The 17,705-nt window shown below is 40.6% G+C and overlaps 1 protein-coding gene across 1 annotated transcript in view; it reads right to left on the bottom strand.

Moving 5' to 3' along the window:
* The window catches only part of LOC106580654 (AP-2 complex subunit mu-B), a 49,836-nt gene that overhangs the window by 20,355 nt on the left and 11,776 nt on the right, over positions 1–17,705 (bottom strand). Inside the window, exons 2-6 of the mRNA XM_014161949.3 lie at positions 13,544–13,656; positions 4,978–5,155; positions 4,809–4,896; positions 1,839–1,921; positions 1,570–1,575 (exon numbers count right to left, since the gene is read on the bottom strand). Of these exons, the coding sequence (XP_014017424.1) occupies positions 1,570–1,575; positions 1,839–1,921; positions 4,809–4,896; positions 4,978–5,155; positions 13,544–13,617 (429 nt within the window). The 5' untranslated portion in view covers positions 13,618–13,656. The remainder of the gene's footprint in view (positions 1–1,569; positions 1,576–1,838; positions 1,922–4,808; positions 4,897–4,977; positions 5,156–13,543; positions 13,657–17,705) is intronic.

Raw genomic sequence — 17,705 nt, 5'->3', positions numbered from 1 at the left:
GCACGCCCCCATTCTCATTGACGGGGCTGTAGTGGAGCAGGTTGAGAGCATCACTGCCTGGTATGGCAATTGTCAAAGACTCCAGCCACCCTAGTCATAGACTGTTCTATCTGCTACCGCATGGCAAGCGGTATCGGTGTCTAGGTCCAAGAGGCTTCTAAACAGCTTCTACCCCCAAGCCATAAGACTCCTGAACATCGAATCAAATGGCTACCCAGACTATTTGCATTGCCCCCCCCCCCCCCCCCCCTTTACGCTGCTGCTACTATTATTATGTATGCATAGTCACTTTAATAACTCTACCTACATGTACATATTACCTCAATTACCACGCCGAACCGGTGCCCCCACACACTGACTCTGTACCAGTACCCCCTGTATATAGCCTCGCTATTGTTATTTTACTGCTGCTTTTTAATTATTTGTTACTTTAATTTCTTTTTTTCTTTCTTTTTTTCTGAAAACTGCATTGGTTATCACTGGAAAGAAAACACTTTGAAGTTTGTAGAAATGTTAAAATAATGTAGGAGACTATAACACAATAGATATGGTAGGAGAAAATCCAAAGACAAACCAACCAGATTTTTTTTTTTTTGAGAGCCCATGCTCTTACAATGGAAAGTATAGGGAAATAATGAAATCTACCTCCCAGGGTGCCATTCCCATGACTTCCACTGGGTGTCAGTAATCTTTGTTCAAGGTTTCAGGCTTGTTTCTTCCAAAACGAGTAAGAATAATGAGTTTTAGTACAAGGACACCTACTTGGAAATTCATGTGTGCGAGCGCCATGAAGACAACGCGCACCTGCTAATAATCGGATTCCTCTTGAACATACTTCTTTCCGTATGAAATATTATAGTTTGATTACATTTTAGGGTATCTGAGGAGTTAATAGAAACTTATTTTAACTTGTTGAAACAAAGTTTAGGGGTAGATTTTCGGATTCTTATCTTGGAATGTTGAACGAGTGGATTACGCAAATCGATGGTGCCAACTAAACAGACTTTTTGGGATAAAAATAAGGATTTTATCTAACAAAACAACACTACATGTTATAGCTGGGACCCTAGATGACAAATCAGAGGAAGATTTTGAAAAAGTAAGTGAATATTTAATCGCTATTTGTGAATTTATGAAACCTGTGCCGGTGGAAAAATATTTTGATGTGGGGCGCCGTCTTCAAACAATCGCATGGCATGCTTTCGCTGTAAAGCCTACTGTAAATTGGACAGCGCAGTTAGATTAACAAGAATTTAAGCTTTCAACCGATATAAGACACTTGTATGTACTTAAATGTTTAATATTCATAATTTTTATGATTATTTATTTGAATTGCGCGGCCTCCAGTTTCACCGGAGGTTGTCTTGCTAGCGGGACCCCTATCCCAGAGAGGTTTTAATAAGGGCTTATAAGTAACCATTTCACTGTAAGGTCTACACCTGTTGTATTCGGCGCATGTGACAAATAACATTTGATTTGATATCCGTAAGGACACAGTCACCAAGCGGTGCAAGATGTAAAACAGTTGAGTCTGCCTTTAAACAACCAATCAACAGGGAGAGTACTCACATGGTGCTGGAGAATGACATGACCAGGTGATAAAACGGCAGCCACGGAGCACATCGAGAGAGAGAGAGAAGAAAGAGAGCGAGAGAGCAAGCGAGAGAGAGAAAAAGACATTACACAAGTCTACAACTAATTAAACAATATCATCAGCTCTGACTGGAGCCATCCCTCATGCCCAACATCAACAGCTGAAAATGTATACTACTGTGTGATTACCACGCAGTCCAAACTGGACATGAGAGATATCTTGAAAAAATTGTCATAGTTCCCACCTGGCTCTTGATGCCCGTTTGAGTGATGAAGGTCTTCAGTGCCCCAGTCTCCGAGTTCTGGGGGTAGCCAAAGTCCAGGATCTCTACAAGGGACAAGGGGACCGTGAGACCACACACTTCTGCTATGAGCTTACCAGATGGGCTCACAAAGAAACACCATCTTATTTTATGTAACCGTTATTTGACCAGGTAAATTCAGAGACTGTATTGAACATGAGCGACGATCTGGGAAAGGGTTGCAGGGGAGGAGAGGGTTGTTTCGAACAATTCGGCTGAGCCCAAATACTCGACTGGTTGATTGTTTGGTCGTTAGGCTGTTGGTTGATTGTTTGGTCGTTAGGCTGTTGGTCGACCAAGATTATTTTAGTCGAGCAGTAACAAACAAATACAGTACCAGTCAAAAGTTTGGAGACACCTACTCATTCAAGGGTTTTTCTTTATTTTGACTATTTTCTACATTGTAGAATAATAGCGAAGACATCAAAACTATGAAACAACACATATGGAATCATGTAGTAACCAAAAAAGTGTGAAACAAATCAAAAAATATTTTATATTTGAGATTCTTCAAAGTAGCCACCCGTTGCCTTGATGACAGCTTTGCTCTGATCCAGTGGAAATGTCATAAAACAGGCCTACCTGATTACTTCTTATCAGTGCTTGACTTGGACTGAAATAGGTTCCGGTACTCATTTTGGGTGCTGGGTACTGTCTATATTTAGATGCAGGAGCTCCACAATACTTTTGAGCAAATATTCTATAAGAGAAACAGGAGCTCAATCAGTGGAACATTTGAGGTGCCGGTACTCAGCTCCGGTGAGCTAGCGCCCAAGTCAAGCACTGCTTCTTATCTCTTGCGCAAATAGCCTACAGCTGTGTCTGTGCACTGAAAACTCTGAGGACCCAGAATATTTTATATAATGTTGCAAGTTCGCTAATGAAGCCTGACCTAAGTTAATAGTTTATACAATGTTTCAAGTTGGTTGCAGACAGGCCATGTGTAGCCAATGTGATTTATAGGATATTTATTTTTATCAGAATATTTTCTACCTACAGGTTGAAATGTTTTTATTTGTTGGCTTTATGTAGGCTATTTTTACATAGTTGGCAATGGCAATATTTGTATCATTTTCATTTAGATTTGGATAGAATTCTGATTAACACGAAAATGATTTTGAGATATGAAGACATTATTCTAAATTAAAAGAAACTGAAAATGTGCATATGAAAACTGTAACTAGCACGCAGATCGGTAGAAATGGTCAAATAAATTGGCATTCCACATGAGAAAGGTTTCCGAGTAGGTTGCCATGTAGTCTATTTACTAGCAACTTCAGGAGAGTAACGGCAGAATCTGTGAAAGCCAGCAGGAGCGGGTGAAGAATAGTTGGGTCAGGTTTTTTTCTTCCGGTTATCTAGATATCTGGCGCCCTATTGAGGCATTTGTCTTATTTCATCAAATCGTAAGCTTAAAGAATCAGACAAGCTCACTGCATATAGTTGATTTTCTTAAAACACATAGGGTGTGTCTATATATGGAAAAACACACTTTACATTTTTTTAAGATCGATTGGTCGAAAGAACAGACTACTTTGGGGGACCAAGATTTTTTTTTGTCGGGGACAGCCCTAGAACAGTTACCCTCTTTTAGTCTTATAAACACATAGTCGTCTTCCCCAAACATCATCATATCATAGGTCAGAAGAAAGTGGTACTTGTATGTTTTCAAAACATGTTCTGTATATTGCTCTTCACTTAAAGAAAACCAATGTATCCTGGCTGGTTTAGGGGTAATGCCGCAGCATCTGGCACACGTCTACTGTGTGGGCATAGGTTCTAATCTGGCCTACTGGCCTCCATCTTTCCCCACTATCATCCTATCTCACTATCTGTTCAAAGAAAAAAATCTGAAAATCCCTTAAAAATGTTTTTTTTTAAAGAAAGGAAAGCTATCATATTAATTTCACCAATTTCTTGAGTGGATATTAGCAAGTCTGCATGCAATGTCTGTCACGTCACACAGCACACGTAGACATCTGCCGGCGCTATATTTTCTTTAGGTTTAGATTTTCTCACTTAAAAGTCACAAAAGTCTAAACCTAAAAAAACAACAGCAGAGCAGAAAGGCTGACTGTGGCACAAGAGAACCACTTCAGGATGTGGCATGGCAGTTGTGTGGAATTCCTGTAAAGTGTGTTAGGTGGTTGTAAACAGAGGGGGAAAATAACACGCTGCAGTTGAGCGTGCACACACACACACACACACACACACACACACACACACACACACACACACACACACACACACACACACACACACACTAGGGATAGGCACAGTTATTCAAATATCAAAACGTATTTAGTGTTCAATTACTTGTGAGAATATTCAAAAGTTGCAAGCTGGCTAACTTAGCTCGCTAGTGTAGCTAGCTTCTTTACATCGATTTGATGCAGTGAAGACAGACTACCAGATGAGATGATAGATAACATATCGCAGTAATACTTTTGTCTAACTTGCGCAAGCCGGTTTGGCTACTTTTTCTTTTGTTCTTCCTCTATATCACACATAGGCCCCTGCTCCTCTTCAGACCCTCCCCCACCCTTCTGTTAAAACAACAAACAACAAACAACAAGCGCGAGCAAGCCCCATTTAAGTAAAAAATATATATATAATATTTAAAACATGTATTTCGACTATCCAGAAATCCCTAACAGAGACACACACACACACACACACACACACACACACACACACACACACACACACACACACACACACACACACACACACACACACACACACACACACACACACACACACACACACACACACACACACAAAGCAGCAACAATAGACGACTGATACATCAGCTCTACTCTTTCAAGACGACTCTTTCCAGAGGAAAAAGAGCCAGAGGAAAAAAAGAGAGTGATAGCCTAAAAGAGTGGCAAAAGAAAAGGCTTCCTTTACCGTCCAGCAGCTCGTAGATCAGCACAAAGTTGTTCTTGATGTTCTCCTCGCTGATCTTGCCGAAGTAGGCCGTCATGACGTCGCACATCTTAAGATAAGATAAAAATCAGATAGTTATTTAAGAAAATGTGACTGCTCCAGCCAATACATCCAACACCAATAAATATACCTTGTAGAGGAACTCGAACACCATGGCAGCGTTAACATTCTGCTTGGTGACCGCCGCCAGCCAGATGTTGGAGCGCTTGACGTGGAAGAAGCTGGTGCGGGCGATGTTGGTGACCGGCGAGCGCACCTGCTGCCGCGCATGGATCACGTTCACGCGGAACGCATCCACCGCGTTGCGCCTGGATGCACAAATACAGAAAAGAATAGGAGGGGGTCGTTAGGGACATTGAAAAGCTAGACCTTGAGCAGCAAGCACACATACGGAAGAGGAACAGAGTGTTAGAGACATTTAACTGTATTATGCGAGTAAAGATATGAGATAATTGAAAGTCAAAGCGGGGGAGAGTGAAAGAGGAGAAATAGAAGACCATGAGATGCACAGAAGAAAGGAAACGGTAAGCTTACATCTGGAGAAAAAGAAAACAGGCTTTAATAGGGGGTTGTCAATGCAGCTTGCATGCCGGCAAGACACTTCAGTCAGGAGATAATCAGTTGCCAAGCAAGCACATCATCTTACCTATTACTACAGTATCCAATGGACAAGATGATGGACATGGAGAGAAATGGCACCAGCAAAAGGGGTGGACAGAAACACAAAAGACAAGGAGGAGGAGCAGAAGAGGGAAAGGAGGTAGAGAATGAAGATGGGGATAGAGACATCAGGGCAGAGGGTTAGAGAGACACACGAAAGGCGGGAGCACGCACAGGCACACCAGGGTTTCCATTAGCTGGCAATTGCAGGCTTTTGGCCGATAAAAATAAATACAATTGTAGCCGGCATCCCAATTTCGTGCTTCAGCACCATTCTCTCACTCCTTGTGCGCAAAATAAAAATACGAAACAAAATATGTCTATAGCCTGGAATGTCCTCCGTGTGGACAAATGTTTTAATTGTAGTGGACAAAGATGAGATGAATGTTGGTACGGCCAAATGCAGGCTACTGTGCATGTGGCCGATCAGTGGTCACCAACCGGTCGCTCTCCAAGGCATTCCTAGTCAATCACCATTCATTTCTGTAAAAAGAAAAAACAATAAACCTTGCATTCCTATTTTATTTTATTTTTCTCTCGCAGTGTTGGCGGTAGGTGCACCCGATTTAGCTGCCCTGTGTGCGGCAGGCCCAGAGAGCAAATCACTATAGAAATCATGCGGTGCGACTTGAGTTTCACCAAGTCACCAGACGGTCCCTTTCCGGTCAGTATCAGCGGAGGAAAGGGAGAGCGGAGGGACGTTGAGTGGCGCAACCTCAGTCTGCTGCTCTCTCCCTCCACTGAGACTGACCATCAGATGCAGGCTCCATCAGCACAGTAAAATTTAAAAAAATGAAATATTAAAATGTATGCTCACTCAAGCTGTGCCTCACAAGTAATACAACAACTGATCTATTACCGGTGTGATCATATAGCCATGCAACGGCAGGGCAATTCAAGCAAAGCCAAAATAAGTGTTTTGGGCCTATATCCTATTGAACACACCTAGGGATGGGCGATATATAGAATTAATTTGATTAATTCAAATGTATGTTTTTGCGCACTATTCCAAATGCCTGTATTGCAAGAATCAAGGTTTTGTTATTTTTTCGTTTTTATGAACGTTTATGTCTGCTTGTTCTCGTGTTGTATTTTTGGTCCCGTCCCTTTCACTCCTCTGTGCTGTGTGCACCAGGTACGGCAGGTAGCCTAGCGGTTAAGAGCGTTGGGCCAGTAACCAAAAGGTCACTTGTTCAAATCCCCAAGCCGGCAAGATGGGAAAACCTGCCGTTCTGCCATTGAGCAAGGCAGTTAACCCCTAACAACAACTTCTCCCTGGGTGCTGATGATGTAGATTTCAATTAAGGCAGCCCCTTGCACCGCTCTGATTCAGAGGGGTTGGGTTAAATGCGGAAGACACATTTTGGTTGAATGCATTCAGTTGTGCAACTGACTAGGTATCCAGAGATCTGTATATAATGAAGAGATGCACGTCTCTGCCCTAACAATGGGAGTCGTTGTCCCAAAGGCGGGAAGGCAGGCAACAACCTTAGGTCCCCAAAAACACATTGGCCTTATTTTGGCCAGATTTTAACGAGAGTGAAACCTCTTGCTTCGCATCTTCCTCTATGGTTTACACACACCAAGCCCCTCCCCCTGCCTCTCATGCCAACAAAGTTGAGAGATCAACGGTTTTATTTGAGGTTTGGTCCAGAATGGGTCATATGGACACCAAAACACATTGAGACATTATTTTACTGTAATAGAGGATAAGTTATTTTCTAACAATTCCTTTTTTTTGTCTCAACTACTGAAATTGCGCACAGAGGAGACACTACTGAAACGAGAGCATCAATGAACATTGATTGTGGAAAATGAATGCACAGTTTGCCAACTGCGGATTTTAGCTGGTCTTTTAGCCAAAGACTGTTATACTAGCTGTATATGTTTTATAAATGTGCAATAAGCATAAAACACAATTATACAAGAAATTGGCAAATCGTTCTCCTTCTGAGAAATAAGGTAGGCCACTTGATTTCAACATCTGAAGGAAGTGGACAGGCTAACATGCTTTTCAAACATTTGGAGACAGACAGTAGGGTATGTTCATAACAATTCAACTGTTCAACTTTGCAAATGGATCCAAGTTGGCTAACCTTGAAATATAAAGATTAGCTGGCTAATCACTAGCATGTGGGCTTGATGAGACCTTGTGTGCAATGTGCGTTATGCATGGTTCTAGTTAAATTTGTAACAAAAAATAGAAAAAATTTTATTATTGCAACAACAACAAAAAGCAGGTTAAACTATTTTGATAAAATAAATTATTAAATTATTGGGTCTTATGGTTGTGGAAGGCTTATATTTAGCCTAGGTATAAGTTCACAAGCCCTGAATTCATTAGATGCTGACTGTTTGAAATGCAGTGCATTTTACCTTTAACTGTGACTGACCGGCTCGATTGGACATATGTAGCAACATTTGAAATTGTGTTTTTTACATTGGATAAAAGTAGAGACTCAGAGCTAGAAAATGGTATATCATACACTACAGTTGAGGAACATAGGGAAAATAATTCTGCTTTGAAAGTTGATAATCGTATGTTTTGTTACACCTACTGGAGAGCTCTTCTTTGTCTACACCCATTGAGCATCGTTCACATCCTCTTAAGCTTTAGCCCCCAACCATCTCCTTAAGGATTCACATGTGAAGCCATGTACTAAACAACCAAAGATTTCAAGACTAAAGGCTGGTTTATACTACAGGTGTGTTCGTAAATTTAATTTAGAGTGCCAGTGTGCCTCTGGGAGTTCGTAAACTCAAAAGCACTGTCAGATTGTCCGTTTGTAAATTCAGAGCGTTTTGCTCTCGGAGCGTTCAGAGCGCATACTGAACGCTCTGGCCGAGGAGTTGGGTTGATCCGAGCGTTCTGACCCAACAACAGCAGTCAGACACCCAAGCCAACTGGCTAACGTTGGCTAGCTTGCTAGCTACTTCCAGGCACAAATGAGAGAACAGCTCACTCTGACCATTTTACTCACCATAGCAGAGCTGGTTAGGCTGTTTTCATGTTATCCAAAACATTGGTGACTGCAACTGTACTGCTGGGAACAATTTAATTACGCTTTTTTGCCAACGTTTACTGACACCGGCCATATTCAACGGGTATTGAGGGTTCGTAATATCGTCAGTTATTCTGTGCTCTGGCACACTCAGACGAGAGTGCTCTGAAATCGAAGTAGATAGTCTGAACGAATTTACCAGCTACGTCTATTGACAGTTGTCACAGTGGCATCATGAATATTCTATTGAAATGGTTACTTGCATAGTGGAGTCCTTTGTTTAAACATGTAGCTAGCTAGATAAACAATGAACCATAATCCCAACTCATAATGTTACTAACCTGCATGAACCTGCAGGTAGCTAAGCAACCAGGTTCAATATTAGCTAGCTTACATTAGGCTATAACTAGCAATGGAAATGGCTTTGAGATACAAATAATATTACTACGCAGACCATACACGTAACGTTAGCTAGCGAGCCAGCCAGCTAACGTTAGCTAGCTAGCTAACGGTACACTTTAACTTGAAATGAAAATTACATTCTGACAAAAATAGAAACATGTAATATCTGAAAATGTAGCGTGCTAGACTATCTTACATAGATCGACGCTTCTCCCTCTCTGTCACGAATGCCATGGTTGCCCTTAGTTTGAAGATGTAATCCGGAGACAGGTGTTTTATACAATAGCCTTCTGTGTTCTCTTTTTGACTCCATCTGCATATTTGCAATCAAACGGCAGAATTTTCTCCATCTCCTTAGCTATCATACTCTAATTCCACTGATTTCTAAACTCGGTCCTCCAGAAAGTGGAAAGCAACACTTATGTAGTTCTACTACGTGACATCTTTAAAAAAATCTATGTCAGAAAAGATTACCTACACATACTGACCCATGTTATAGCATGCTACATGGCAGACCAATCTGGCAGACCAATCTGAACTCACCTCATGTCCAGCTCACTCATTAAAATGCATGTCAGTGTCGTAGCATGCCGCCGGCATATATCTAACTCTCTGGGGCTAGGCCTAAGCTTCTCTTCATATTTATTTTTTAAATAATAATATCATACAGTGGACGCCGAAGCCTATAGGCTTATGCATGCAATGCCCGGATGCATTCAGTGCTCAAATCTCCGACAGCTGAACCGTGAGGTGGATAATTATTGTTTTAGGAAATTAAAAACGAATAAAACTACAGGCTGTACCACAGCCGGCCGTGATTGGGAGTCCCATAGGGCGGCGCACAATTGGCCTAGCATCGTCCGGGTTTGGCCGGGGTAGGCCGTCATTGTAAATAAGAATTTGTTCTTAACTGACTTGCCTAGTTAAATAAAGATTACACCATTTTGAAATTATATTGAAAAAATGTAGGTATATGATTAAACTGGTAATAGATCATTTGTTGTATATCTTCTGAGACCCAGCTAAGTGAGCATAATCATTTGCTTTCTTTTTTTTTACTGGACTGATGGCCTGCATCTGATGGTCAGTCTGAGGGGAAGGAAGGAGCAGTGGTGAGGCTGCCTCTCACCCGACTCACCGTCCCTCCGCTCTCCCTCCCTCCGCTGAGAAAAGGGGACACCATCTTTCAGCTGATGGTGAAACTCAAGTCACACTGCATTATTTCCGCCTCATGCACCAATTCATGTTGTTACTCCTATGAGCAGAGAAAGTGAAATATTCCTTGACATAAAAAAAAGACAAGCCGTTAATATTAACAACGCAAGCTTATTGGAACACTTTTCTATACTTATTCATTGCAGCTGCAGTGCAGATTGTAGCGTGAGTGGAAGTAGGGAGAACGCACATTTTATGGCTTATAAAAGTGTTGAACAAAGTCTTGACAGTGCTGAATACCAACGTAAACAAGAACAGCAGCGCTTTGCTGTAATCGTTGAGTCTCTCTAGTCATGGTTTTAAACATTCAACATGCGCAATACCAAGCGTCGGCTGGAGTGGTGTAAACCTAGCCGCCATTGGACTCTGAAGCAGTGCAAACGCATTCTCTGGAGTGAAGAATCACGCTTCACCATCTGGCAGTCCGACAGATGAATTTGGGTTTGGCGGATGCCAGGAAAACAGTACCTGTGCGAATGCATAGTGCCAACTGTAAAGTTTGGCGGAGGAGAAATAATGGTCTGGGGCTGTTTTTCATGGATCGTTCTAGGCCCCTTAGTTCCAGTGAAGGGAAATCTTAACGCTACAGCATGCAATGACATTCTGGAGGATTCCGTGCTTTCAACTTTGTGGAAACAGTTTGGGAAAGTCCCTTTCCTGTTTCAGCATGACAATGCCCCCATGCACAAAGCGAGGTCCATTATGAAATGGTTTGTCGAGATTGGTGTGGAAGAACTTGACTGGCTTGCACAGAGCCCTGACCTCAACTCCATCGAACACCTTTGGGAGGAATTGGAATGCCGACTGCAAGCCAGGCCTAATTGCCCAACATCAGTGCCCAACCTCACTAATACTCTTGTGGCTGAATGGAAGCAAGTCCCCGCAGCAATGTTCCAACATCTAGTGGAACGCCTTCTCAGAAGAGTGTTATAGCAGCAAAGGAGGGACCAACTTCATATTAATGAACATGAGTTTTGAATGAGATGTATGAAGAGCAGGTGTCCACATACTTTTGGTTATGTAGTGTATTTTCCTTTATTATTTTCCCATATCCATACCACTCCTCCCCTATTGGAGTAAACTAATGGACAACACCACTTAGGCTTCTACTTCCAGTTTATACATATCAAATGATTGATTGACTATGACTTTTCAGATCACCCAGTAGTGCTATTTGCAGAGTTAACTCAGGGTAAAGGTGGCAATTCTTCAGCCATTCTTGAACCTGCGACCAAAACAAATTATCTAATGATTCTGCAATTAGTTTGTTTGCTATTTTGGGTAGAGCAGACATTTCCATATATTTTTATTAGCTGCATGTGTGACAACTCCACCAGTCCTATTTATGATATAATTTACCAAAATTATACCTTTTTTTTTCTCCTCAAAAAGTATATATATATTTTAATTTTTTTTCTCCATCAATTAGTACATTTTAACTGAGCTTAAAACCAACTTTCTATGGCTTGTTTTAAAAATAATTATATTTCTGAGATTACTTCATTTTCAAATAACCGAAAGTGAGAGTTTGTAATCTGAATAAAGGGAAAAGGCCATTCTTGAACACAGGGTGAGCCATTCTTACTAAACTACTAGAAAACCAGTTTGGATTTAAGTATAACTTTTGTATGACTGAAGTCTTTACTGAGAGGTCTAATGCTTTAATATTTAATCATTTCTGCCCTCCGAATTCATATTCATTATATAAATAAGCCCGTTTAATTTTGTCTGGCTTGCCATTCCAAATAAAATTGTATATTTTTTGCTCATATAATTTAAGAAACAAGTCGTTACGCAGGGCCATAAACAAATAAGTAAACTGGGATATGACTAAAGAGTTAATAAAGGAGATTTTTCCACAAACAGGCAGGTATTTTCCTGTCAATGGTAGCAAGATCTTGTCTATTTTTGCTAACTTTCTATTAAAATGTATTGTAGTGAGATAATTTTTTCCTTCGGGATATGAAGACCGATTATGTCCACTTCACCGTCAAACCATTTTATTAGTAAACAACACATTGATTTATTTTTACCCATATACCAATAGGTCACCCTCTTTGCGAGGCATTGGAAAACCTCCCTGGTCTTTGTGGTTGAAAATCAGTGCTAGACTGAGGGACCTTACATATAATTGTATGTGTGGGTTACAGAGATTAGGTAGTCATTCAAAAATTATGTTAAACCGTATTATTGAATCCATGCAACTTATTATTTGACTTGTTAAGCACATTTTTACTCCTGAACGTATTTAGGCTTGCCATAACAAAGGGGTTAAGTACATATTGACAAGACATTTCAGTTTTTCATTTTTAATTTGTACAAATTTCTAAAAACATAATTTCACTTTGACATTATGGGGTATTGTGTGTAGTGACACAAAATGACACAATCAGTGACTCTAAATCTAAATTTAATTAATTTTAAATTCGCGCTGTAATATAACAACATTTGGAAAAAGTAATGTGGTGTGAATAATTTCTGAAGTCACTGTATGCATTAATGAATCAATTATACAAATCATACAATCAATTTGAATTTGTTTTGATCAATCTAACTACAAAATAACAATGGTGATAGGATAAATCTATTGATAAACTGGGTAAATCAAGATGTTGCCTAAGTCTATTCACAATACAGGTAAATGCTTATTATTCAATAGGAGTGTGTGCATGCATTGAGTTATTGAGGTTGTTTTAGATGATTTCATGGGGCTACAGATGAGAAATAATCACTGCCATTAAGGACTTATTTTATTGTAAACTGCTAGGAGAACATATTATTTTATTGTACTGATCAAAAACATTTGCATAGAAGAAGAAATCTCTTTTATAAAAGTGCAGTCTCTAAGAAAGTAAAGACGTCATTCGCAGGGCAGAATGTGGTTATGGAATCTAGTAGAAACCCGACGGAGGCGAGGGAGACAATGAAATGAATTAGTTTTTGGTGGCAAGGGAGACTAAGTTAATTTATAACGTTTTTGATGACAAATAGCTTTGAAATCAGTATTTTTTGGGTACTAGGGTAGTGAATTCAGATGCAAGCTAACAAGGAAAGTAAGCCCACAATTAAAGCAGGAAGCTACTGTTATAATCTGAATGGACATTGTTTTGCGAACAGTAATTAACAGTCTCAACATTTCTACATGTTTTGCATTATTCAAGTGTTTGTGCAGCATTAGTGGGCAGCTAACAATGCCGCCCAGACAGCCTCGCAATGAATGACTAAGTGGAGCATGCACTTTGCTCTTCACGCTATAAAGGGGATGCGCTGATCGACAGAATTGATCCTCTCAATCACGTGAGACATTTGACAGAAGTATAGAACGTAAGAAAAATGTTAGTACCGAACCGTTTAATTTTTTTATGAAAAAATTACTGAAGTTTCGGTATACCATGCAACACTGCTCTGTGGACTCACCCTATGTCATCACGGTAGACGCGGGAGATCAGCACCTCCCCCTTGTGGTTGTAGATGAACAATCCTCCAATCATGATGGCAGCCTCTCAGTCATAACAGGCCATGAGGAGTGACTGCATGGGGGAGAGAGAGAGTAGGGAAGTGATCAGCAGTCAGCACAACAATAAAAAATCAGAGGGGGAAAATGGCTTCTTGAAGAAACGTCTTCTTGGGTCAGGAGGAATTCAGAAAGAAATCATATATCTGCCTGAAGAGGCAGAGAGAGAGAGACTACTACATCCATCTCTAGATACTACTAGGCAGGAAAGGAGTAGTTTAACAAAAGTACATGATCCACAACAAGAAAAGCCCTAGATTAACTAATCCTCTTCCTTCCCACTCCTCAGGAAGACAAATAAAATAGGCCTAGACCAGATTACTGCTCCTATAGCTAACACACAGAAAACAGGAGGGGAATCAAGGTGTTCATTAGGCCCCAAAATGAAGAAAGCTGAATGAAACAGGCTGGGTCCTACCTAAACCCCCAATAAGAAATACACGCCCTAATGAGCACGACCCTAGAGGAGCGATGTCATCTAGGCTAATTTGTTAATGAATTAAAAACATGTCTACCCTTTCATTCGACCTTCAGGTGCCATAGGAAGCACATTTCCAATTCCTGTCATGATTGAACTGAATTCGGCTCAGATTGAAGGACCCACCCCACCCCTTTTACCTCTCTACCTCTCAGTCTATTCAGAAGGACACATCCAAAAGCTTACAGAGAACTCATTTGACCCTTATATCTATTCAAACATCATGAAGCTTGCCTACGGATCCGTGAGGGGAACGGCACCTCCGTACCTTCAGGCTCTGATCAGTCCCTACACCCAAACGAGGGCACTGCGCTCATCCACCTCTGGCCTGCTGGCCCCCCTACCTCTGAGGAAGCACAGTTCCCGCTCAGCCCAGTCAAAACTGTTCGCTGCTCTGTCACCCCTATGGTGGAACAAGCTCCCTCACGACGCCAGGACAGCGGAGTCAATCACCACCTTCCGGAGACACCTGAAACCCCACCTCTTTAAGGAATACCTGGGATAGGATAAAGTAACCCCCCCCCCCCTAAAAATATTTAGATGCACTACTGTAAAGTGGTTGTTCCACTGGATATCATAAGGTGAATGCACCAATTTGTAAGTCGCTCTGGATAAGAGCGTCTGCTAAATGACTTAAATGTAAATGTGAAAATGAAGCCAGACTGATAGAGTTGACATATGCAAGTCAGCGCAATAGCCTAGTGTGTGTGTGAATGTGTGTGTGTTCCACAAGATCTGACCTTATGTCTCTCTCACTCCAAGGTCAGTGTGACCGGGTCTATGTCTGCCGATTAAGTACCGCTACGTGTGGTCGTAGGCTATGACAAAGTTCTAGCAGTGTCAGATCCCGGTGACTAACCAATAGGAACATGGCCGGCACAGAGTATGCACACAATAATATTTATTGTGAATAGTCAGAGGAATATAAAAGTTTGATTTAAACGCTTAGCCTACATGCTGTGCAAGAAGAACGATGTCCCTAACAATGTTGTTTACACGACACACCTGAAATCAGGCTACCTGATGGGATTATACATTTTAGAAAAACATTCTACCATGTTATATGGGGGAAGCTTATCTGATTCTGAGTTCAGGCATAACGTTTGTTTATATGTAAAAACTATTTCTAAGATGCATACTTGGTAACATCGCGCAGTGTGATGTGATAATCATAAAAGCCTGAATCCGACATACAGTCTGCAAAGACCTTAAGATGACAACCAGGGTGAGCCGCCCGCTTCTGCTATCTAAAGGGCAACAATAATAGTGAAACAGTTGGCATGTGGCCAGCAAGACAAGCACAGTCAAACAGATAAGTTTGCGTAAAGAGCTGGTACATACAGTTGAAATCGGAAGTTTACATACACTTAGGTTGGAGTCAGTAAAACTTGTTTTTCAACCACTCCACAAATTTCTTGTAGACAAACTATAGTTTTGGCAAGTCGGTTAGGACATCTACTTTGTGCTTGACACAAGTAATTTTTCCAACAATTGTTTACAGACAGATTATTTCACTTATAATTCACTGTATCACAATTCCAGTGGGTCAGACGTTTACATACACTAAGTTGACCGTTTAACTTCTCAGGGCTACGTGGGATGCTACCGTCCCACCCACGGTTCACACTATTCAACAGCCAGTGAAAAATCAGAGCGCCAAATTCAAAACCACAAAATGGCATAATTCAAAGTTCTCAAACATACAAGTATTATACACCATTTTAAAGATACACGTCTCCTTTATGTAACCACATTGTCCCATTTCAAAAAGGCTTTACGGCGAAAGCATAAAGTTAGATTATGTTAGGACAGTTCCAACACAAGAAAAACCACACAGCCATTTTCCTAGCAAGGACAGGAGTCACAAAAACCAGAAAACCAGCTAAAATTATGCACTAACCTTTGACGATCTTCATCAGATGACACTCCTAGGACATCATGTAACACAATACATGCATTTTTTGTTCAATCAAGTTCATATTTATATCCAAAAACAGCATTTTACATTGCCGCGTGATGTTCAGAAAATATTTTTCCTCCAATACTGCCGGTGAATCAGCACAACAATTTACAAAAATACTCATCATAAACGTTGATAAAATATTAAACTGTTATTCAAAGAATTATAGATGAACATCTCCTTTATGCAACGGCTGTGACAGATTTCAAAAAAGCTTCACGGGGAAAGCACACTTTGCAATAATCTGAGTACTGTGCTCAGAAAAAGGCATCAAGCAATACAGATACCCGCCATTTTGGAGTCAAAGTCCATAATTTATGTCCAAATACCTCCTTGTTGTTTGCGCGTTCAGTAAGCTGCTCCAAATGGAGGAAGCGCACTGAAAAGTCAAAAAAAGTTATATTTACGTTCGTAGAAACATGTCAAACGATGTATAGCATCAATCTTTAGGGCCTTTTTAACATAAACCTTCAATAATATTCCAACCGGACGATTCCAATGTCTTGAAAAATGTAATGGCACACAGCTACCTCTCACGTGAATGCGCGCCAATGAACGTACGCCTTTCTTGAGTCAACAACTTCCAACTTCCTTTGTTCGCTCTCTGTTCACCATAGAAGCCTCAAACAACTTTCTAAAAAGTGTTGACATCTAGTGGAAGCCTTAGGATGTACAAAATGAACCCTAAGTCACTGTGTGTTAGATAGGCATTCACTTAAAAAACTACAGCCTCAGATTTCCCACTTCCTGGTTGGATCTTTCTCAGGGTTTTGCCTGCCATTTAAGTTCTGTTATACTCACAGACATCATTCAAACAGTTTTAGAAACTTCAGAGTGTTTTCTATCCAAATCTACTAATAATATGCATATCCTACCTTCTGAGTCTGAGTAGCAGGCAGTTTAATTTGGGCACACCTTTCATCCGGACGTCAAAATACTGCCCCCTACCCTAGTGAAGTTAAACAATTTAAAGGCAATGCTACCAAATACTAATTGAGTGTATGTAAACTTCTGACCCACTGGGAATGTGATGAAATAAATAAACACTGAAATAAATCATTTATTCTGACATTTCTACAATTATTCTGACATTTCACATTCTTAAAATAAAGTGGTGATCCTAACTGACCTAAGAAAGGAATTTTTACTAGGATTAAATGTCAGAAATTGTAAAAAACAGAGTTTAAATGTATTTGGCTAAGGTGTATGTAAACTTCCAACATCAACTGTATGTATGCGTGTGACTGGTATGACATTACAGTGAGGGGAAAAAGTATTTGATCCCCTGCTGATTTTGTACGTTTGCCCACTGACAAAGAAATGATCAGTCTATAATTTTAATGGTAGGTTTATTTGAACAGTGAGAGACAGAATAACAACAACAAAATCCTGAAAAACGCATGTCAAAAATGTTATGAATTGATTTGCATTTTAAGGAGGGAAATAAGTATTTGACCCCTCTGCAAAACATGACTTAGTACTTGGTGGCAAAACCCTTGTTGGCAATCACAGAGGTTAGACATTTCTTGTAGTTGGCCACCAGGTTTGCACACATCTCAGGAGGGATTTTGTCCCACTCCTCTTTGCAGATCTTCTCCAAGTCATTAAGGTTTCGAGGCTGACGTTT

This window comes from Salmo salar, chromosome 20 (assembly GCF_965601325.2).
Source record: "Salmo salar chromosome 20, fSalSal1, whole genome shotgun sequence".
NCBI lineage: Eukaryota > Metazoa > Chordata > Actinopteri > Salmoniformes > Salmonidae > Salmo > Salmo salar.
This window is presented reverse-complemented; position numbering and strand designations above follow the sequence as displayed.